This window comes from Bos taurus, chromosome 10, assembly GCF_002263795.3.
Source record: "Bos taurus isolate L1 Dominette 01449 registration number 42190680 breed Hereford chromosome 10, ARS-UCD2.0, whole genome shotgun sequence".
Taxonomy (NCBI): domain Eukaryota; kingdom Metazoa; phylum Chordata; class Mammalia; order Artiodactyla; family Bovidae; genus Bos; species Bos taurus.
Genome location: NC_037337.1, coordinates 60,210,246 through 60,232,906, shown reverse-complemented (window position 1 = coordinate 60,232,906; position 22,661 = coordinate 60,210,246). Strand labels below are relative to the sequence as shown.

At 40.1% G+C, this 22,661-nt stretch overlaps 1 protein-coding gene across 8 annotated transcripts in view; it reads right to left on the bottom strand.

Moving 5' to 3' along the window:
- ATP8B4 (ATPase phospholipid transporting 8B4 (putative)) overlaps window positions 1-22,661 on the bottom strand; it is a 342,280-nt gene that overhangs the window by 199,454 nt on the left and 120,165 nt on the right. For 7 of the 8 annotated variants that reach the window (XM_010809391.4, XM_010809390.4, XM_015473206.3 and 4 more), the window contains 2 exons: window positions 6,619-6,732; window positions 3,654-3,752 (listed from right to left, as the gene is read on the bottom strand). In XM_010809391.4, the coding sequence (XP_010807693.1) occupies window positions 3,654-3,752; window positions 6,619-6,732 (213 nt within the window). Of the gene's footprint in view, window positions 1-3,653; window positions 3,753-6,618; window positions 6,733-22,661 lie in introns of those variants that run through there. The other variant, XM_059890865.1, reaches the window with a different exon arrangement.

Below are 22,661 nucleotides of genomic sequence, written 5' to 3'. Positions count from 1 at the left end.
TGTTAACAGGAAAAGAGTTTTATAACACTGGTAGAAGAGTAAATTAAGTCAACCCATCATTGGCATGTGAACTTGTCTCCAGCAATAAGAATGGAAACATTATTCTGTCCGAATACGTAATTTGAAAGGGGTGGATGTTCTGTTTTCCCCTCCATACCTACACCTCATCTTTCTACACTCTGCCCTGTGCCAGGGGATGCTGATCTATTTAATCCCTGCCTTTTGGCTGGTGATTGGGCTTGGGTGGTATTGACAGAAAATCACCAGATCAGAGGAGAGTAAAATGGGGTTATGTATTACTGGTTTCTTCTGAACTGGGTCAGCAGTGGGTGCTTCCTCTATAGAGAGCCCTCCACCTCAGCTCCAGGTCTGGTAACTGCCTCCTCCCTTTGCCCCTTCAGGTTAAGAAGTAGTACTGCCACCTTTGTTGCTACCCTACGCGCTTTTCCTCACTCACAACCCTTTTAACAGTGCCTTCATTATTCATCTTTCTCCAATCTTCCCCCATTCCACGGTGACATCTGTTTCCTGCCAAGACCCTAACTGATAAAGATATTCTGTTGTTAAACTAGACATATTATCATAAAAATAAAAAGATATTCAGATACTTAATATTTAGACACCTCTATATCTAACCTGAACAAGCTTCCCAGGTGGCGCTAGTGGTAAAGAACCCACCTGCTAACTAGGAGACATAAAAGATGCAGGTTTGATCCCTGGGTCAGGTAGATTCCCTAGAGGGGCATGGCAACCCACTCCAGTATTCTTGCCTGGAGAATCCCATGGACAGAGGAGCCTGGTGGGCTACAGTCCATGGGGTCACAAAGAGTCAGACATGACTGAAGCAGCTGAGCACACAAACTGACTAGCTGGTTGGCATCACAGAAAATCACCATGGAGTTCACTGCCTAACAGCTGAGCAACCTACTCTCCGAGCCTCAGGATGCTCAGGGTTTTCCAAGGGATCTTGCCATTGACACAGATGGAGCCTGGGAAGACTAGAAACAATTATCACAGGTTCAGAAGATATATAAACCTATCACTCAATGGCATATAGAGAGCTCTTGAGGCTAGAGCATGTGCAGTCACCTAGGGTGAAAATAGAATTTGTCTGAATTTAGAATGCTTGGTTTTCCCAAAACTGTTTTAAATCTGAATTTGACTGACTTCCTTTGGATTGTGGAGATTTCAAAACTCTCCATCATCTTATACCTTAATATTTACATTAGTTGCTTGACTTTTTTAATTACTTGATTTTTTAATTTCATGCAAAGATGGGCTGAATAAAAGACAGAAATGGTATGGACCTAACAGAAGCAGATGATATTAAAAAGAGGTGGCAAGAATATACAGAAAAACTATACAAAAAAGATCGTCATGACCCAGATAATCATGATGGTGTGATCACTCACCTAGAGCCAGACATCCTGAAATGTGAAGTCAAGTGGGCCTTAGAAGTATCACTATGAACAAAGCTAGTGGAGGTGATAGAATTCCAATTAAGTTATATCAAATCCTAAGAGATGATACTGTGAAAGTGCTGCATTCCATATGTCAGCAAATTTGGAAAACTCAGCAGTGGCCACAGGACTGGAAAAGGTCAGTTTTCATCCCAATCCCAAAGAAAGGCAGTGCCAAAGAGTGCTCAAACTACCACACAATTGCACTCATCTCACACGCTAGTAAAGTAATGCTCAAAATTCTCCAAGCCAGGCTTTAGCAATACGTGAACCGTGAACTTCCAGATGTTCAAGCTGGTTTTAGAAAAGGCAGAGGAACCAGAGATCAAATTGCCAACATCCACTGGATCATCGAAAAAGCAAGAGAGTTCCACAAAAACATCTATTTCTGCTTTATTGACTATGCCAAAGCCTTTGACTGTGTGGATCACAATAAACTATGGAAAATTCTGAAAGAGATGAGAATACCAGACCACCTGACCTGCCTCTTGAGAAATCTGTATGCAGGTCAGGAAGCAACAGTTAGAACTGGACATAGAACAACAGACTGGTTCCAAATAGGAAAAGGAGTTCGTCAAGGCTGTATATTGTCACCCTGCTTATTTAACTTATATGCAGAGTACATCATGAGAAACTGGGCTGGAATAAGCAAAAGCTGGAATCAAGATTGCCGGGAGAAATATCAATAACCTCAGATATGCAGATGACACCACCCTTACGGCAGAAAGCATGGAGGAACTAAAGAGCCTCTTGATGAAAGTGAAAGAGGAGAGTGAAAAAGTTGGCTTAAAGCTCAACATTCAGAAAACTAAGATCATGTCATCCGGTCCTCTCACTTCATGGCAAATAGATGGGGAAACAGTGGAAACAGTTGCTGACTTTATTTTGGGGGGCTCCAAAATCACTGCAGATGGTCACTGCAGCCATGAAATTAAAAGACGCTTACTCCTTGGAAGAAAAGTTACGACCAACGTAGACAGCATATTAAAAAGCAGAAACATTACTTTGTCAACAAAGGTCCGTCTAGTCAAGGCTATGGTTTTTCCAGTGGTCATGTATGGATGTGAGAGTTGGACTGTGATGAAAGCTGAGCACCAAAGAATTGTTATTGTTGCTTTTGAACTGTGGTGTTGGAGAAGACTCTTGAGAGTCCCTTGGACTGCAAGGAGATCCAACCAGTCCATTCTAAAGGAGATCAGTCCTGGGTGTTCATGGGAAGGACTGATGTTGAAGCAGAAACTCCAAAATTTTGGCCACCTGATGCAAAGAGCAGACTCTTTTGTAAAGACCCTAATGTTGGGAAAGATTGAAGGCAGAAGGAGAAGGGGACAACAGAGGATGAGAGGGTTAGATGGCATCACCAACTCAAAGGGCATGAGTTTGGGTAAACTCTGGGAGTTGGTGTTACACAGGGAGGCCTGATGTGCAGCAGTTCACGGGGTCGCATAGAGTAGGACACAACCGAGCAACTGAACTGAACTGGTACGATGAGCAGAGGATGCTGCTGCTGCTGCTCTGCTGCTGCTAAGTCGCTTCAGTAGTAGTCAACTCTGTGCAACCCCATAGACAGCAACCCACCAGGCTCCCCCGTCCCTGGGATTCTCCAGGCAAGAACACAGGAGTGGGTTGCCATTTCTGTCTCCAGTGCCTGAAAGTGAAAAGTGTAAGGGAAGTCCCTCAGTTGCGTCCGACTCTCAGCGACCCCATGGACTGCAGCCCACCAGGCTCCTCCATGGGATTTTCCAGGCAAGAGTACTGCAGTGGGTTGCCATTACCTTCTCCGGAGCAGAGGATGTGAGAATGCCTAATATCTACCAGTTCCTAAAACTTAAACAAAGACTTGAGATACAGGATAAATACTTTACTGAATGGAAACAGGTTTGTCTATCAATTCTGATCTTACCACTAATTATTTGTATGTTCATTAAGAAATCTTTAGTTCTTTATAGGTGAGAGTGTCTTCATGTATAAAATGAGGGAGTGAGTCTACTTACTGAAGCCCCGTTGCTATTACTATAAACAGTCCTGGCTCTATGACCTCTATATTAATCATCAAATAACCATAAAGCCTCTTATGGCAAATATTTGCCAAAATAACTTCATTCAAAAATTTCAAATGGATGTCTATTTTCTACGTCTGAGAGGTCACAACTGAAACTGAGACCACAGGAATGCTCAAAAGCAAATACTTACATAGTCATCTGTGGCATCTTTGACAGCTGTCATAGTTACCACTAGCACCAGGGGTACAATGGTGGTAAACCAAGTCAAGGAGGAAATTTCCGGAATCAGCTGAAACAAACATGTCAAGTCGTTTAGTGCTTTTAAGTTTCATAAATATAGCTTTCAGGTTTTGTCATTCAACTTTATAAGACAACAGAAGTTAATGAAATGATATTCAGTTATTGGTACAAATATAGAACATTCGATAATTTAAGTGTTTGCACTCAGATATAAGACACAGAAAAAAAGCATCATTGAACAATTGTCAGACTACCTGGCAAAAAGTTAAATTTTTATAGCAAGTTGAGAAGAAAGCTTCTTGAAGTCTTTCGCAAATGATGATCTTTCCCCAGGATGATAAATGTCACCTATCTTTTCTCCGCTTCTCAATTCAACTTTTCACAATTTTACCAGCTCCTTACCAATTCTCAAAGAGAGAATCTTCGAGCACCTACCTTGCACCAGACACAATTCCAAATACTTTTTATATATGATATCACTCGATCCTCAGAGAAGTTTATCAAGTCAGATTCTGTACCAGAGGTGTTTTGCACACATCTAGAGTGTTTATATTGCATGTAAATAGTGCACAGTGCAGAATACACTGTGAATGACAGCCACGAGTCCGGAAATGCCTCAGCCCTGGGCACCATTTCCCTATTTTATTAAAAAAAAAAAAGTACCAGAGAAGTCAAACTGATTTAGCAGCCCAGAACATACACTGCTAAAAATTGAATCTAGGTCTGTTTGACTCCAAAGCCTGGGCCTCTACCTGTAAAGCCACCCACCTAAGAGAGACAGAGTGACAGTCGACATGACTCTCTTACAAAGGTAGTCATCAAGGGGGGTTCATTTTGGAGTTACTTCAGGGCCATCAGGCAGGGAAGGATGGGTGGAGATGGTCAGTGTATATTGATCAGGCCTCAACCAAACAGCACTATAAATTTTATGTAATAGCTTCCACATAAGATTTTAAAAAAAACCCTCAAAAGCCTATGAAGGACCAACAAAAACATCAGCCTGAGTGGCAGAAAAGCTGGATTCTAGTCAGAGTTGTATCATTAACACATGGTAAAAGCTCCACACCTCACTTAACCTCTCCAGATCTCATTTCTGCATCAATAAAAGACAGGAGATTATACTGAACCATCTTAAAGACCCCTTCTAGATATAAAATTCTGTGAACAGGAACCTTTGGTCATAAATAAGAAAACCCATTAGAGAAATTAGGGAAGTGGTGTAAAGGGTTCTATGAAGACACCAAAAGCAAATTCATGGGGGGAAGAGAAAAAAAGTCTCTTCCAAAATTGTAAGGTATACTTTCAGTGCTATTTTTTTTCTCTTGTTTAGCATCCAGTTCTTTTTTTTTTTCTCTCCCTACTCCAGGAGGACTCCTCAGACCCTACCTGCTTACCTCTCAATGGTCTCACGCCCTCTTAAACTCTCTCTCCGAAGTTCTTTTCAACTCGCCCTCACAGTACTTGGCGACTATTGGTCTTGTGCAGGTATTTAGCCTTAGATGGAGTTTACTGCCCACTTTGGGCTGCATTCCAGAGCAATCTGACTCCAGGGAGACCTGGTCTGATGTACCAGGTCTACCAGCCTCACACCAACCCTGGGCTGGGCCTCCATCGGAAGGAGCAACCAGTTGTTTTCAACTCTTCCCTTACTTCTTAATACCCCTTTACTGTGAGTACACATAATTTTGATGGACTGATTCCGTCCAACTGGCTTTTGGACTTTGGCATGTGATCTAGGTCAAGGCAATCACTGCATTAAATTCCTGTGCCAGAGTGACAGGTTTGGAAAAGGAAGGTAACAGCATGGTCCAATTAAAGCTAATCCCAGGACTTTTTAGAGAACAGAAAAAGTGATTCATTTTCATTCTCTTTTTCTCCCTCTTTCCTCTCCCCACTGCCTCTCCCTCTCCTTCTCCCCCTCTGCCTCTTTTTTACATCAGCATTGAAGCCAGGAAAATAAAACTCTAAAGTTTTCAAGGATCACCAAGTAGAGAGGGTCTGCCTGAGAGTAAACGTGAAGGAAATTTAAAAAAAGAAAAGTGACATCCTGTTGAAATAGTTGTCATAAAGTACATTAAGTGAACTTAGATGTCTGCAACTTACAACCAAGATTCTTAAGACAGTTATTCTACTGAATAAATAGTTGTTTGGTTAAAGAAAAAATAGTGCTCAAGCTATAATCAAGACTGTACATATCCAGTTCATCCTCTTACCTCCTATAATTAATGCATAGCCCAGCAGATTCAGAATCTACCTGTTTGATGTGATTACTTTAAAATAAATATAAGGTAAATAACTGGCTAATATGAGCCACTTATATGTATGCTAAATCTTTGATTTATGCCTTTCCTCCCTGAAATATCAGTAAAATTTGAAATTTCACTTAGGTTCAAATTTCAAGTGGGAAGAAAAAGGAAGGTTACCAACTACCAATGAACCACTCAAAACTACAAAAAAGTCACAGTGAAATAACATATAGCATTTACTTATATATGTGTAAAAATATGTCATTGTTCTTAGATGCAAATAAAATTTGCCAAATTAAGTTCCACAAACCACTAGTCAGATAAATTCTTTGCTTCGACTCTGTCAATAACCATGCTGTGAATGTGATAGGGAGATAAAGAAAGGAAGCAGGCTGTGAACAGTAATTATTAGGCTCTGGTGTGGTTCAGATAAAGCGCAAGGCAGCATTTTAAAATGACCTCAGTGTTTAAAATGATGAATGTACTAGTTTTTTTACCCATTCCTATCCCTCCCACACTTGTGAAGAGAAACAGCAATAAAAACATCAAAAATCTGATAAGGCTGCTTTTCTATGCATGAACATTTAGATAAGCTAAATAATTAATTTTATCAAATTACATGAATACTCTTAACAAACAGATGATGAAGAAATACAGCCTAAACATTACCTGCAAAATCAGAAGGAAAAGGAAATATGCATTTGCCACTCTTTGGAACTGTTCAAATAAATTAATCGGCAAGAAGGTGAGAATGTTGTACTTGGATGTGTGGATACGATTATCCTGAAAAAGAAACAGCATCACATTAGTTTGGGGTGAGGCATGACTCATTATCAGAAACAGCTCTAAACTTATGAGACAGAGCATGAGTTATGCCAGAGCAAGAAAGATAAGCCAATTATCTAGGAAATTTTAAACTCTGTGTGGGCCAAGGGTTTCAGTTTTTTCAAGAGGACATGCTTCTGATACTAGGTGAAATTACCATTCAATGTTATAAAATCATCCGTGACTTAAAAATTTCTCAAGTGCAAAAGTCTGCCCTGACATTTTTTATCCTTATGTATTTACTCACTTGGCAGCCATTTCTTGAGAACCTACTGTTTACAGACACTGAGCTCGTGGCTGGGATTTGTGAATTAAAAGGAACTTCAGGAATCACTTGGTTCACCTTCCCAAAGCCATGACCCTTTAGATAACTCTGACAAAGGCCCCTAGGTCTATCTTTGAGAGTCTTCTGGTGGAAAACTGACCACCTTACAAGGCAGGTGTAATCCTGTTTCCATTTCAGGATGGGAAATGATAGAAAGGTCTTTATTATGAGAGACTCAAATCTGCCTCCCTGTAAATTTTGCCATGTGCCATCCATCCCTGGGGTCACCTAAATAAAGTCTAAGCCCTTTCCATATTGACAATCTTCAAATACTTGAGGGTAACTCACAGGACTCCCCTAGATCCTCTCCATTATGATCTAGGTGTTCACGAAACCCTTAGCCATTCTCCATGATTTTTTCATGGACATCTCTTCCTGATCAGCCTCTTCTGCATCCATCCCAACCTCTCTGCATCTCTCTTAAAACATGGTGTCCAAATGCAAATATTCATTGCAGATCTAGCTCAACTGGTCCACATACAAAAGAGCCTTTGATGTTCTGTGTTCTGGATTATTGTACTAATTTGCCTTAAAATTTCATTAGCATTTTGTCAATTAATCTCACTGTTTATTCACATTGTTTTGATGAATTAAAATCTCAAGGTCATTTCTTCATAAATCACTATTAAATCAGGTCTCCCATTCCTAAACATTCACAGTTTATTTTTTTAAGTCCTGATGATTTTTCACATATTCCTTTTATAAGAGTCAAATTAAAAAAAAATAATCTTGAGTGTGCTATCACAAAAGCACTAAATATTCCTCCCAACTTTATGTCATCAAAGAATTTCAAACACATGCCTTTTATATAGTCTTTCAAAACTATATAAAACTAATTCATTAAAAAGTACAGAGCTAAAACAAAAAAAATTTAATAAAAGAAATAAAACTATAGCAAGTTACCAGAGATATCTCCACAGATTATAGTTGGTATCTTTTTCAGGCGTTTACATAAAACATATTAAATATATTTTATTTAACAATTTATAAATCTAACTACATTCTCATGAGACTTCACTCTATCTTATTCACAAACATAGCAGAAGAAATTTGATGTGACAGATCTTACTGACACTCAGAATCAGCATGCCTAGAGAATTTCTATCCACTAATATCATAAAATGGAGATTAGTCCATATGATTTTTATTTATTTTTTATTGAAATATAGCTGATTTATAATGTTTTTCTAGTTTCTGGTATACAGCAAAATAATTAATATATTCTTTTTTATATTCTTTCCATTATGGTTTATTACAGGATATTAAATACAGTTCCCTGTGCTATCAAATAGGACATTGTTTATACCTGTTCTATATATAATAGCTTGCATCCATCCATCTAATCCATCCATCCACCCCCATCCTTCCCCTTGGCAACCACAAGTCTGTTTGCTATGTCTATGAGTCTGTTCTGTTTCATAAATAGGCTTGTTTTGCTGTATTTATTTTTTAATTAACTTTTATTGGAGTATAGTTGCTTTACAATGTTGTGTTAGTTGTGTGATATTTTAGATTCCACATATAAGTGATATCACATGGTATTTGTATTTCTTTCTTACGTATATGATATATGATAATCTCTAGTTCCATCCTTGTTGCTACAAATGGCATTATTTCATTCTTTTTATGACTGAGTAATATTCCACTGTGTGTGTGTGTGTGTGCACACAGGCACCTGCGGGGAGCGAGCTCCGCCCCTGGCAAAGGTCATGAAGAAGGAGGCTTGGCATACGCAAAGGCGGGATCAAGCCTCAGGAGTCCCCCTGGAAATTCTCGAGCAATCTACCCCCAAAACCAGAGTCTGCCTACTTTCTGCTTTGTGCTTTCACCTGTCCCCCACTACCTCTCTCTGAAAAAAGAGTTAGCTTACAGCTCCAGTTAATAATTCCTGGGTGTGACAGTGTTTCAACCTACAAACTCCCTTGGAAGTCCTCTAGCCTGCCTGAATAGGTTTTTCCGGCCACATGTGATTGCTCAGAGCCTCCAAACTGTGAGAGGCATGAGATGTTCTAAACTGTCTAAATACAGATTCCTTTGAGCAGTCAAAAGATTGATTAGAAATTGTATTGGTGAAGGAATTTTCACTTGTTGGGCCAATATTTGCTGCTAAGTCTCCATATCCCTTACCTGCTGTGTCCCTGGCAGTGTATTGATTAATATAATTGGTGTAAATAGTAGCTTTAATGTTTGTAACCTGGGACCCGTGAGTTAATTCTTTTTCTTGTTATAGACCACCACACCTTTGCTCTGTAGGAATGCAACTTTATCTAATGCTTTTTGGAGGCTGGCGCCTGACTTTAGAATAATCACCTTTAGAGGAAAAGGCCTCCAGGCCAGAAGATGATGCAAATCACCTAAACTTTTGCATATGATAAGTTTGCAGGAAGAAAGCCTGGCTTACTGCATGACTCTACCCCTTCCCCCATTATCCTCTATGCATAACTTAAGGTATAAAAACTACTTTGGAAAATAAAGTGCGGGCCTTGTTCACCGAAACTTGGTCTCACCATGTCGTTCTTTCTCTTACCTTCTGGCTGAATTATTCAGCCTCTTTTCTCCACTGAATTTCCTCACTGAGCTATCCTTATTCTATTACTCTTTATATCCTTAATTAACATTTAATTAAGCAGTTGTTTCCTGATCCTCACCGACGCCGTGCCCGCTTCGAATTCCCTGGATCCACCAGGGCTGGACCCCGGCAGGCACCTATGTGTATATACACATATATCACATCTTCTCTATCCATTCATCTGTTGATGGACATTCAAGGTTGTTTCCATGTCTTGGCTATTATAAATAGTGCTACAATTAACATTGGGATGCATGTATCTTTTTGAAGTACAGTTTTATCTGGATATAAGCCCAGGAGTATGATTGCTGGATCATATGGCAACTCTATTTTTAGCTTTTTGAGGAGTCTCCATACTGTTTTCCATAGTGATTTACATTCCCACCATCAATATAGGAGGGTTCTCCGCACCCTATCCAGCATTTGTCATTTGTAAATGACAGCCATTCAGCCCGAGTGAAGTGATATCTCATCATAGATTTGATTCTTTAATAATTAGCAATGTTGACCATCTTCTATGTGCCTATTGGTCATCTGCATATCATCTTCAAAGAAATGTCTATTTAGGACTTATGTCCATTTTTTTGACTGGGTTATTTGTTCTGTTACTGAGTTGTATGAGATATTTGTATATTTTGGAAATTAAGCTCCTGTCAGTTGCATCATTTCCAAATATTTTCTCCCAGTCCATAGACTGTCTTTTCTTTTTGTTTATGGTTTCTTTGGCTGTGCAAAAGTTTTTAAGTTTGATTAGATCCCATTTTTTAATTTTTGTCTTATTTCTATTGCTTTGGGAGACTGATCTAAGAAAACACTTGTACAATTTATGTCAGAGAATTCTCCTCTAGAAGTTTTATGGTGTCATGTTTTTTTTTATTTAAATTTATTTATTTTAATTAGAGGCTAATTACTTTACAATATTGTATTGGTTTTGCCTTATATTCAGGTCTTTAAGCCATTTTGAGCATGATGTGAGGGTGTTTTCTAACTTTATTGATTTATGTCCAGCTTTCCCAACACTATTTGTTGAAGAGACTCTTTTCTCCATTATATACTTTTGTTTTTGTCAAAGATTGATTGACCATAGGTGTGTGGGTTTATTTCTGAGCTCTCTATTCTGTTGCACTGATCCATATGTCAGTTTTTGTGTCAATACCATGCTGTTTTGATTACTGTCATTTTGTGGTACTGTCTGAAGTCTGGAAGGGTTATTCCTCCTGCTTTGTTCTTTTTCCTCAGAATTCCTTTGGTAATTCTGGGTCTTTTATGGTTCCATATAAATTTTAGGATTATTTTTTCTATTTCTGTGAAAAATGCCATAGGTAATTTGACAGGGATCACACTAAATCTGTAGGTTGTTTTTGGGTAGTATAGTCATTTTGATGTTAATTCTTCCAATCCAAGAGCCTGGGATACCTTTCCATTTCTTTGAATCATCTTTAATTTCCTTTATCAATATTTTATAGTTCTAAGCATCTGTCTTTCACCTCCTTGGTGAGGTTTATTCCTAAGTATTTTTGGATACAATTTTAAAAAGGATTATTTTTTTTGCATTCCCTTTCTGATATTTCATTGAAAGTGTAAAGAAATGTAGCCAATTTCTGTGTGTTAATCTTGCATCCTGCTACCTTGTTAAATTTATTTATCCATTCTAATAGTTTGTGTGCAGAGTCTTAGCATCATGTCATCTGTGTATAATGGCAATTTTACCTCTTTTCTACCAATTTGAATAGCTTTTATTTCTTTTTCCTATCTGACTGTGGTGGCTAGGACTTCCGGTACTACACTGAATAGAAGTAGTGAGAGTGAGTATCCTTGTCTTGTTCTATGTTTTAGCAGGAAGGCTTTTTAGCTTTTCACCATAGAATGTACTTTTGGCTATGGACTTGTCATAAATAGCCTTTATTACATTGAGATATGTTTCCCTTATGCCCACTTTGGTAAGAGTTTTTATCATGAATGGATGTTGAATTTTATCAAATGCTTTTCCTTTATTTATTGAGATGACCATGTGGTTTTTGTATTTTCTTTTATTGGTGTGGTGTATCATACATTGATTCTGTGTATTTTAAACCATCCTTGTGACCCTGTGATGAATCCAACTTAATGGTGGTATATGATCTTTTTTTTTTTTTTTTTGGAGAAGGCAATGGCACCCCACTCCAGTACTCTTGCCTGGAAAATCCCACGGACAGAGGAGCCTGGTGGGCTACAGTCCATGGGGTCGCAAAGAGTCGGACACGACTGAGTGACTTCCCTTTCACTTTTCACTTTCATGCACTGGAGAAGGAAATGGCAACCCACTCCAGTGTTCTTGCCTAGAGAATCCCAGGGACGGGGGAGCCTGGTGGGCTGCCGTCTATGGGGTCGCACAGAGTAGGACACGACTGAAGCAACTTAGCAGCAGCATATTCATTTTATGTATTTGGGTGCTCCTATATTAGGTGAATATGTTAATGCATATACTATCCTCTTCTTACATTGATCCTTCTATCATTATATAGAGTCCTTCTTTCTTTATGGACTTTGCTTTAAAGTCTATTTTGTCTCATGAGTATTGTTACCCCCACTTTCTTGTCATTTCTATTTGCATTAAATGCCTTTTTCCATCCCTTCACTTTCAACCTATGTGTATTTTTTTGCCCTATTAAGTAGGTCTCTTCTAGGCAGCATATTGTAGACTCTTGTCTTTTTAACCAATCTGCCACTTTAAGTCTTTTGATTGAATTATTTATTTCATTGACATTTAAGGTAATTATTGATAAATATATATTTATTGCCATTTTAAACCTTGTTTTCCAGTTGATATTTCATTTCTTATGGTTCCTTTCTTTGCCTTTTTGCTTTTCCTTTTATGGTGAGATGGTTTTCCTTTATATTATATCTGTGTTCTCTTCTTTTTGGTTTTTGTGAATCTATTGTATGTTTCTAATTTGTGGTTACCTTCTTTTTAAAGTATATTAACACATTCCTATATCTAGTTGCTTTAAATTTGTAGTCACATAGGCTCAAACACATTCTTTTTAAAAAAATATACATTTTCTTTACATTCTATTATTCTCCCCCACCACATTTTGTTATTTTGATGCCCTTTTTTAATATCTTCATGTTTTTTCTTTGCAGTTCATTGTGGTTATCATAACTTTCATAAAAAAAATTTTTTTTTTAACTTCTGTACTGGCTTTATTTAAGTGACTTATTTCCCAGTTGTAATTTTCTCTTTCCTATAGATTCTTACTTGTTTTCTATTTAGAGAAAACCTTTCAATATTTTATTTTAGAATAGGTTTAGTATTGCTATATTCTTTTAGTTTTTGCTTCCTTGTGAAATTCTTTATATCTCCTCTATTCTAAAGGATAATCTTGCAGGGTAGAGTGTCCTGGGTTGCAGGTTTTTCCCTTTCAGAACTTTGAATATATCTTGCCACTCCCTTCTGACATGCAATGTTTCTGTAGAGAAATAGGCTGAAAGCCTTATGGAGATTCCTTTGTAACTATTAATAACTTGTTTTTTTCTTGATGCCTTAGAATCTTCCCTTTAACTTTTGCCATTTTAATTACAATGTGTCTTGGTGTAGTTCTGTTCAGTTCATACTGTTTTGGACCCTCTACGCTTCCTATAACTGGAATTCTGTTTCCTTTAGGTTTCATACTTTTAAGCCATAATTTCTTCAAATATGTTTTTGATCCCTTTTTATCTTTCTTCTCCTTCCAGGATCCTATGATGTGTAGATTGACATGCTTTATATTATTCCATGAAAAAGTGTGAAAGTAAAAGTATTAGTTGCTTAGTCATGTCTGACTTTGCAATCCCAATAAGCGGACTGTAGCCACCAGGCTCCTCTGTCCAGGGAATTCTCCAGGCAAGAATATTGGAGTGTTTGGCAGAAAGCAACACAATTCTGTAAAGCAATTATCCTCCAATTTTTAAAGAATTCAAAAAAAAAGAATACTAGAGTGGATAGCCATTCCATTCTCCAGAGGATCTTCCTGATCCAGAGATTAAACCTGGGTCTCCTGCATTGCAGGTGGATTCTTTATCATCTGAGCCACCAGGGAATATTACATAGATCTTGAATATTGTTTTCTTTTTTTTATCTTCCCATCTGCTATTATGATTAGATGATTTCCATTATTTTATCTTTCAGATCACTTACTTACTTTTTTGCATTATTCAGTTTGCTATTTATTGCCTTTCACTCAGTTTTCCTCTCACCAAAATGAGCTTTCTAATTTTTCTTGGTTCCTCTTCATAGTTTCTAGTTCCTTTTTAAAATAATCTGCATTTCTATCAATAGTCTTTTTTAATTCCTTTGTTATTTTTATTTTCTCTTTTTATTTTAACTCAGAGACTATTAGACTGGAAACGTCTGTTTCACTGTTTCTTTCAGGGGAATTCTCTTGATCTTTTAATTAGGAATGGTTCCTCTGCTTCTTCATATTACTTACATTTCTCTTACTCTATGAATTTAGGAGAAGCTACCGTGGTCTACTGTGGTCTTGGAGAGCTGTTTTTCTGTGGGAGTGTTCCTGTGTAGTGTACAAGAGTCTAATGTTTTTGGCTGCATGTGCTGTTTTCAGTACAGATGCCTGCCACATGTTTCCTCAGGGTGTGCTGTTTGTTATCTCTTTGGTAGAACATATGACTGGCGTGGTGATGACAAAAGCCTGCACTGGATATTGAGCAGGGTCTTCTCTTTGCTCTATGGTTGTCACAGTCCTGTTGGGGACAGGGCCTGCTCCACAGTTGTTGTCGTAAAAGCCCCCAGATCCATTTCTGAGCTGTGATATGAAATAGGCAGGTCTTTGGAGAAGGCAATGGCAAAATGCCAGTACTCTTGCCTGGCAGATCCCATGGACGGAGGAGCCTGGTAGGCTGCAGGCCATGGGGCTGCTAAGAGTAGGACACAACTGAGTGACTTCACTTTCACTTTTCACTTTCATGCATTGGAGAAGGAAATGGCAACCCACTCCAGTTTTCTTGCTTGGAGAATCCCAGGGACGGGGGAGCCGTGTGGGCTGCCGTCTATGGGATCACACAGAGTCGGACAAGACTGAAGTGACTTAATAGTAGCAGCAGCAGAGTTATGGGAGGAGCCACTGAGTATACCTCTTCCTCCAGAACTGTCCACCAGAGAGTACATTCTATGGTGTCACCTGTTACCTGTGATACAGGCTTACAAAGTACACAGTTCCACCTCAACCATGGGAATGGTTGGCCCTGGTGTTCCTCCGGAGCTATATTCACAAAGCCACCAGCACAGATCTGTAGGGGCAGCTCCACTTAAGTCAGGTACCAGGACCACAGTAGTTGTGCACCTGGACTTGCTGTGTAAGCTATGCAAGCAGCCCAGACCCAGACCCACCCCAGCGTGCATGTGCCTGCCAGCAAAGCCCACAGCTACTAATGTCAGAACTGCCCAAGCCATGGGAGCACCCACAGTCCGCTCGGATGTCCTGCAGCACTGAGTTTACAAAGGCACCAGTGGCTGGGGGGTAAATATGTGGATTACAAAGCCATGGGGAGAGGGCTCAGTTTCAGCCCTTCTTCCTACATCATGTAACACCTACAAATCAGCTCCGATTTCAGCCCCACCTCCACATGTGGGCAATCCACTGGCTCTTACACACTCCCAGAGCTCACAAAGGTGGAGCCACACCCACTGTGAGCATACCAATAATGGGGCTGCTATGGCAATCTTCATGCACCCACTAACAATAGCCCTTCACTTCCTTGGTAGGCTGGGAGTATGCATGTACTCCTTGGTTGCAGCCTGTACCACACTCCGTCCCCTTCAGGCTGTCTCCGTGCAGCTCTGTCCTTTGAAGCTCACATTTCGGCACTCAGCACCGCCACACACCATCAGATGCATGTCTAGGGCTGGGGATACCAGGGAAGTGACACAGGCTTCCTGTACTGGTCCCTCTCTGTTCTTGCCACAAACCAGCTGCTGTACTCTCCTCGAGCCCCTGAAGCTCCCTCTCTGTCCCAGCTGATCTCCCCACATTTGAAGGGCTTCCCAGGGTGAGGAAATGGTTCCTCTTTCACAGCTCCCTTCCAGGGATCCCATCCTGATTCTCTTTTTTCTTTCACCCTACCCAAGTATGTGGTGATCTTTCTTGCAATTTTGACATTCTGAGATCTTCTGCCAATGTTCAGCAGTTATTTCATGAGAATGGTTCCACATGTGGATATAGTTTTGATATATTTGTGGAGGAGGTGAGCTCTTCATCTTTCTATTCTCCCATCTTGACTGGAGCCTCCTCCCATGTGGCTTGTTTTAAATGAACCTACAATGATGCCTAGTAATCACTACTACCTGGACTATCCAGTCCATGGAATTCTCCAGGCCAGAATACTGGAGTGGGTAGCCTTTCCCTTCTCCAGGAGATCTTCCCAACCTAGGGATTGAATCCATGTCTCCTGCATTGCAGGTGGATTCTTTACCAGCTGAGCCACAAGGGAAGCCCAAGAATACTGGAGTGGGTACCCTTTTCCTTCTCCAGGAGATCTTTCCAACCCAGGGATCAAATCCAGGTCTCCTGCATTACAGGCAGATTCTTTACCAGCTGAGCCACAAAGGAAGCTCAAGAATACTGGAGTGGGTAGCCTATCCCTTCTCCAGTGGATCTTCTGGACCCAGGAATCAAACTGGGGTCTCCTGCATTGCAGGTGGATTCCTGACCAACTGACCTATCAGGGGACCCCAAAGAAAATACTATCATCTGTTAAATGACCATTTTTAACATTTACCAGGAATCAATGCATCCAGCTCTATGAAACAAGTTGTGGGAGAGTAAAAGAAGTGTCCAGAGAAGGATTTGCAGCTTCACTGGACTGATGAATCGCACTGTGCTGAAAACTGTCTGTAAGCTGATGATCACTATTTTGCACTGAGTTTTCTATCCAAAAACTTGACTGGGAAGGAAGAGCTGTTGATCACAACACGTTTTTCTAAAAAAAAAAAAAGGGACTTGGAAAACTAATGGGAAAGAAAGCAGCTAAGGAGAAAACACAGTTAACCAAAAGATTCACATGTTCCTAATTCCATTTTACATTTTCCTGCTAAGTTGAAACTAAAATAGAAGTTAAGCCTGTATCTTACTAAAAGGATAGACAGAACATTTGCTGGGCCCACATTATAAACCCTGACAGGAATTATAAATTCTCCTATAAAACTGAATTCCACAAAGGTGAAGGGTAAACTGTATGGGATAGAGTGATAATACCAAATGGGGACTGTGACAATTCTGTTTAAATTGACTTATAGCAATGATGGTGTTTGTTCTACTGGCTTTGTTGTGACTTAGTCACAGATGATGCAAACACACATAGCTGACTGGGAACAAGGAACGAGGGCTCCCCCTCCTGGAGAATCTCCACACCCATTTACCTTTGTTTTTCAATAAAAAAAAGGAAAAACAATGCTTCCATTTCTACTGCCCTATCCAAGAATGTGACCATTAGTTAGACTGTGATATTTGGCCATTTCCTTGAGCCAGCCTATTGGCTAACTGTTATAGTGGACAACTCATTCTATAATATAGCATGGAAGAGCTTCTCCACTATCCTCTTTGCACTACTTTTCTACCAAGGACCACTAGAAATAACCCAACTTGGAAGAAAGGAGGAGGAAGTGGATGAGAAAGAAACCAAGGAGATGGGAGTACATGGAGGGAATCTGTAGAGCTTCTTTCGTGCTGACAGACATCAGGCTGGAAGTCACGGCTTTAGTCTGTTAGCCAAGTGGACTAGTCAACTGACCCCACAATGAGGTAGGTTTAACCACACAGACATAAGTAATCTGGGACCAGGACAGACCTTCCACATGGTAAGAAAGAGCTTGTCCCTAGAAAAGCATCAGGAACCACCTGCTTCCTTTAGGAAGCTCACTTCCCAGAGGAAGAGGGCAAAGCTGAGCTGAAGCAGCTCAGATATTTACCCAAGACGGATGCATCAGGGAAATAAGTCCACATCATGGGGCAGAGTGAGAAAAGGGGTGGACAGAGAAACATCGCCCCAGTAGAGACCTTTCCACCTGGAAGGCAACATCAGAATGAGGGAAAGGCACTGCTTCTCTGAAATACAGTAAAACAAAGGCCCTGAGATGAGCAAAGGTGGCACACCTGAGGATGTAAAAGAGGGACTATGAAGCTAGAGAGGTCAGCACAAACGGTAATTAGAGGAGTTTCTCACAATCAATACTACAGATTTTAGTCTTTACTGTAAAGTCTTAAGTAATCCTGATGAGGTTCTAATTTTAAAAGATTACCCTAACTACAAGGGGCAGTGGGAGGCGGCTGGGACAAAGATGGTGATGACAAAGAATAGATGTGAGAAGACCAGTGAGAAGGTCTTTCAATTATTTACAGATGAGAGATGATGGATGGCTTAGACTGGGATGGTGGCAGAAGGGTGGCAATGAAATAATAATAGTTTCTGGTATTGATTAAGCTCTTACTATGTGTACTGTTCTAAGAGCAACATCCTTATGAAATAGGTACTATTATCCCCCTTCTATAGAAGGGAAATCCAAGATATTAATACAGCAATATTAAGTAGTTCACACAAGATTGCACAGCTTATAAGTAGTAGAACCAGGATTTGAATCAAGTCTCTCTGCTTCCAAAGCCCATTCTCTTTACCACTAAGTGAAGTGAAGTCACTCAGTCATGTTCGACTCTTTGCAACCCCATGGACTGTAGCCTATCAGGCTCCTCTGTCCATGGGATTTTCGAGGCAAGAGTACTGGAGTGGGGTGCCATTTCCTTCTCCAGGAGATCTTCCTGACCCAGGGATCAAACCGGGTCTCCTGCATTGTAGGCAGACGCTTTACCAACTGAGCTACCACTGTGCTTCCCCAATTCATTGCAAAGCAGATGTCTCTTCTGCTTTCAGAGCAATCAGCCCTTGCTTTCTCCTATACTCTATTTCTGGCCTGCCGTCATTTTCCGACCAGAAGAAACACTATATGCCGACCCTCTCCTCTTGAGTCCACCTCCTCAGCAGGAGCCCCGTTTACCTACTGTCTAGTGTAGAACCACAGCTTCCCTGAACTCCATTCAGTCCCTCTCAAAGCTCAATGCAGGCAAATAGTTTAGCTAACCACTCCCTTAATTTAGCTCTCCAACAGAAGCAGCAAAAGTCTTTAACACTGACTACTTGGTGGAGGGGAAGAATAAAGTAAGAAAATGACAAATTCTTCAAGAAGGGGCCATCAAATAAAATATTCATAAAATGAAAAACATAATTTTTTATAATCTGATTTTATCGTGTAATCATATTGCTTAAGAAAACAAAGCAAATAGAAAGTAGCAGATACTGCTAAACTAGCAGACAGAGCATTTCAGGAGTTCGCCTCAATTATTCCACTGGCAAAATGGAGTAATAATATTTCTCATTACATTTATACAATCATTGTGCAGATAAGATGGTATCATAGACATGAAAGCAATTTTGTTAAGTTGAAAAAAAATTATAAATATACAAGATATTTGTGACCAACCCTCAAATAACCCAAATGGGTTTAGGAAATCCAGTGTCCTAGACAGGATAAACCAGTTATGCCACAGTAACCAACAATTTCAGAATTTTCATGGTTTAGCATAATAAGGGTTTGTTTTTACTCATACTACTTGTCTAGCATGAGCCAGCAGGGAGATCTGCTCAACATAGTTACTTATAATGGACCAACCACCATCTCAAACACTTCCAGTTGCATTAATGGAGGCAAAGAGAACACTCTGAATAGTCTCACACCCACAAGTTAATGCTTCAACGGAAATGCTCACAGCTAATAGACCAGAAAGAGTAACCATGTGTCCATAAGGCGGAAAGCCAGAAACACTAACAGACATCAATAATGGCTACCATAACCAAAAATGGAAACTCTAATATTTGAAGAGTGCAAGACATAACAGATACAAAAAGTAAAAATAAAAAACCAACCTCAGTGTTCCCAACCCAGTCCTGTTTCAATACCAAGTATAACAAGTATTTCCCCCTTTACCTCAGCTAACAGTGCCCCAAATTTCTTAGTCCTGTGATCTAGATTGACTCAACTCCGAACCATAACTCCAAGGTCAGGCCTGCTGCTGCTGCTAAGTCGCTTCAGTCGTGTCCGACTCTGTGAGACCCCATAGATGGCAGCCCACCAGGCTCCTCTGTCCCTGGGACTCGCCAGGCAAGAATACTGGAGTGGGTTGCCAGATTAGTTTAAATCAATTACATGCCCCACCCTTCTAATTACAAATTTGAATTCAAGGATTGGCACATGACCTACATCATGTGATTAAAGTCTTACTAATGTATCAGTTTTGGGAATTTGCTGGCAATATAGGCTTTTTCTCTCCTACTGAAGTCCAACCTGGAAGAAAGTAGCCTTAGGAGTCACTGACAGCATTTGGGACCGTGAATGGAGGAGGCTGCCAAGAACAAATTCTACACTGAAGATGCAGGGCCAAGAAACACTGAGAATGAAACCAAAGCAAGCCTCTTCTGAGAAGAACCCTACCTCTGAACTCTTTAGTTATATGATCTGTCCATGTCTTATATTGTCTATGTTAATTTGAGTTGATTTTTCTTTTACTCCCAATCAATCAAATCCCAGGTAAGAGTCTTCATAATATATAAAAGATCAGTTTACATTTTTATATAATAATTTACTTTTATCTCTATATTTGCCTTAAAGAGTGAGTCATGGAAGGCTGAGCCTAACCGCGTTTGGTGGTTTGTCTGGGGACACTGCCTGCATCTGTGAATCCCACAGGCCAAACCCTAGGAACTTTCGCAATGAGTACCAAAGTTTAAGCACTAGCAAAAGATCTTCCCAAATTTGATGAAACATTTTTATTCCATGACAGTTATAAAAAGTAACTATCAGGATCTTGAAGGGAGAAAGCCTATTTTTCTTACCAGAAGAGGAGGCAGATATAGTATTGTTATAGTACATCCTGGATTCCAGAGAGAGAAATAGCCCTGACTCCTAAGGGAGAGATTATCTTTAAACCATAAAATGAAAACCAAAAAGAGACTGTGTCCACAGACTACTTGCATTAAAAAGGAAGTGGCCTAAAGGCATTTGCATCACACGGAAATATGTGAAACGCCCATGTTTATGCAAAGATCCCAAAAGAATGCATGTATGGGGCAAGCGGGCGGGCGTGGAGATCCGGCGTCTGGCGCCTCACTGGTACCAGGGAGAACCACAACTCCTCAGTATTAGTCAAAAGTTGCCCAGTGAGGAGCCCACAGCGTTCCTATTTGGAAGGAATGGAGAAGTGATAACTATGGACGGAGGGTCAACACACAGATGAGGCTTTACTGAGAACCGCTAAATCCTTATCATCAGCACCAACACCACCACTATGAGCAGCTTCAGAACATTCTCCTAAGCTTGGGCTCCCCACCACGAACAAAAGCATGTATGGGAGGGAAAGAACGAAGGGATATGTCCCCGAACCTTTATCTTTACATTTAATTTAGGGTCTTCTATGTGTCAGGCACTGGATCATGGAGCCAGGACTACCGGTGTGAATAAACAAAGACCCTACCCTCTGAGAGGAAGTTTGCACTTTAGATGTAGGGAGAGAGGCAGACAATAAACTTGTAAACTGATAACACAAAATAAGTAAGTGATCAGTGCCAGAGAACAGTGAGCAACAGAGCAGGAGCACCTTTCCTGACAAGAGTCGCTTTAAGAAGCTGCTTGTTTGGCTTTCCAGGTTAATGCAACCTCAAGATTTCACTACCTGTTAAGAATGCTGGGGCACCTGTCCCCCAGGGATGCCCCAAACAGTGCTTCAGGATAGCAGAAAATAAAATAAAACATATATGTGTGTGTGTGTGTGTGTGTGTGTGTATACACACACACACTCCCATATATATTTTAACAAAATATTCAAAAGTTAGGGTTTCCCAAAAAAATGGTTCCTAATGTTCAAAGTACAGATTGTCTTTATTATATATGTATACACATTCATGGACTTCTTTGGTGGCTCAGTGGTAGAGAATCCACCTGTCCATGAAGGAGACATGGGTTTGATCCCTGGGTCAGGAAGATCCCCTGGAGAAGGAAATGGCAACCCACTCCAGTATTCTTGCCTGTAGAATCCCATGGACGGAGGAGCCTGGCAGGCTACAGTTCAAAGGATCACAAAAAAGTTGAACACAACTTAGCAACTAAACAACAACAATACACATATTCATATAAACATATACATGAATACATCTATATAAATACATATATATGTAAGACTCCTCACTCCGTGGAATTTTCCAGGGAAGAATACTGGAGTGGGTTGCCATGCCCTTCAGGGGATCTTCCAGACCCAGTGATTGAACTCAGGTCTCCTGCTCTGCAGGCAGATTCTTTACCATCTGAGCCACCAGGGATGCCCAAGTATTATAATTATATATATATATATATATATATATATATATATATATATAAAAGAATATTGGGAAGGTTTTCTTTTTACAAGACCCATATTCAAAAAGTTTGAAGACTGTCAGACGAAACACCGTCATGGTCAAAGGAAATGAGTGTGGCCCATGTGTCATGAAGGGCTTCCCATGTGGCACTAGTGGTAAAGAATCTGCCTGGCAACACAGGAGACTCAAGAGATGTAGGTTCGATCCCTGGATTGGGAAGATCCCTTGGAGAAGAAAATGGAAGCCCACTCCAGTATTCCTGCCTGGAAAATTCCATGGACAAAGGAGCCTGGAGGGCTACATTCTATGGGGTCACAAAGAGTGGGATACAACTGAGAGACTGAGTATGTGTCATCAAGACTTAGACACAAAATGGACATGCATGACTATGTCTATGATGGTGTTTCTGTGTCTCCCAATAACACCAGATAACAGGTGTACATATGACAAGCACTATGCTAAGCACTGTACATACATCATCTCAGGTGATCTTTAAAAGAGAAAAAAACAGTGAACTGTTACAATTTCAGTCCATTTTACAGATGGAGAAACTGAGGCTTA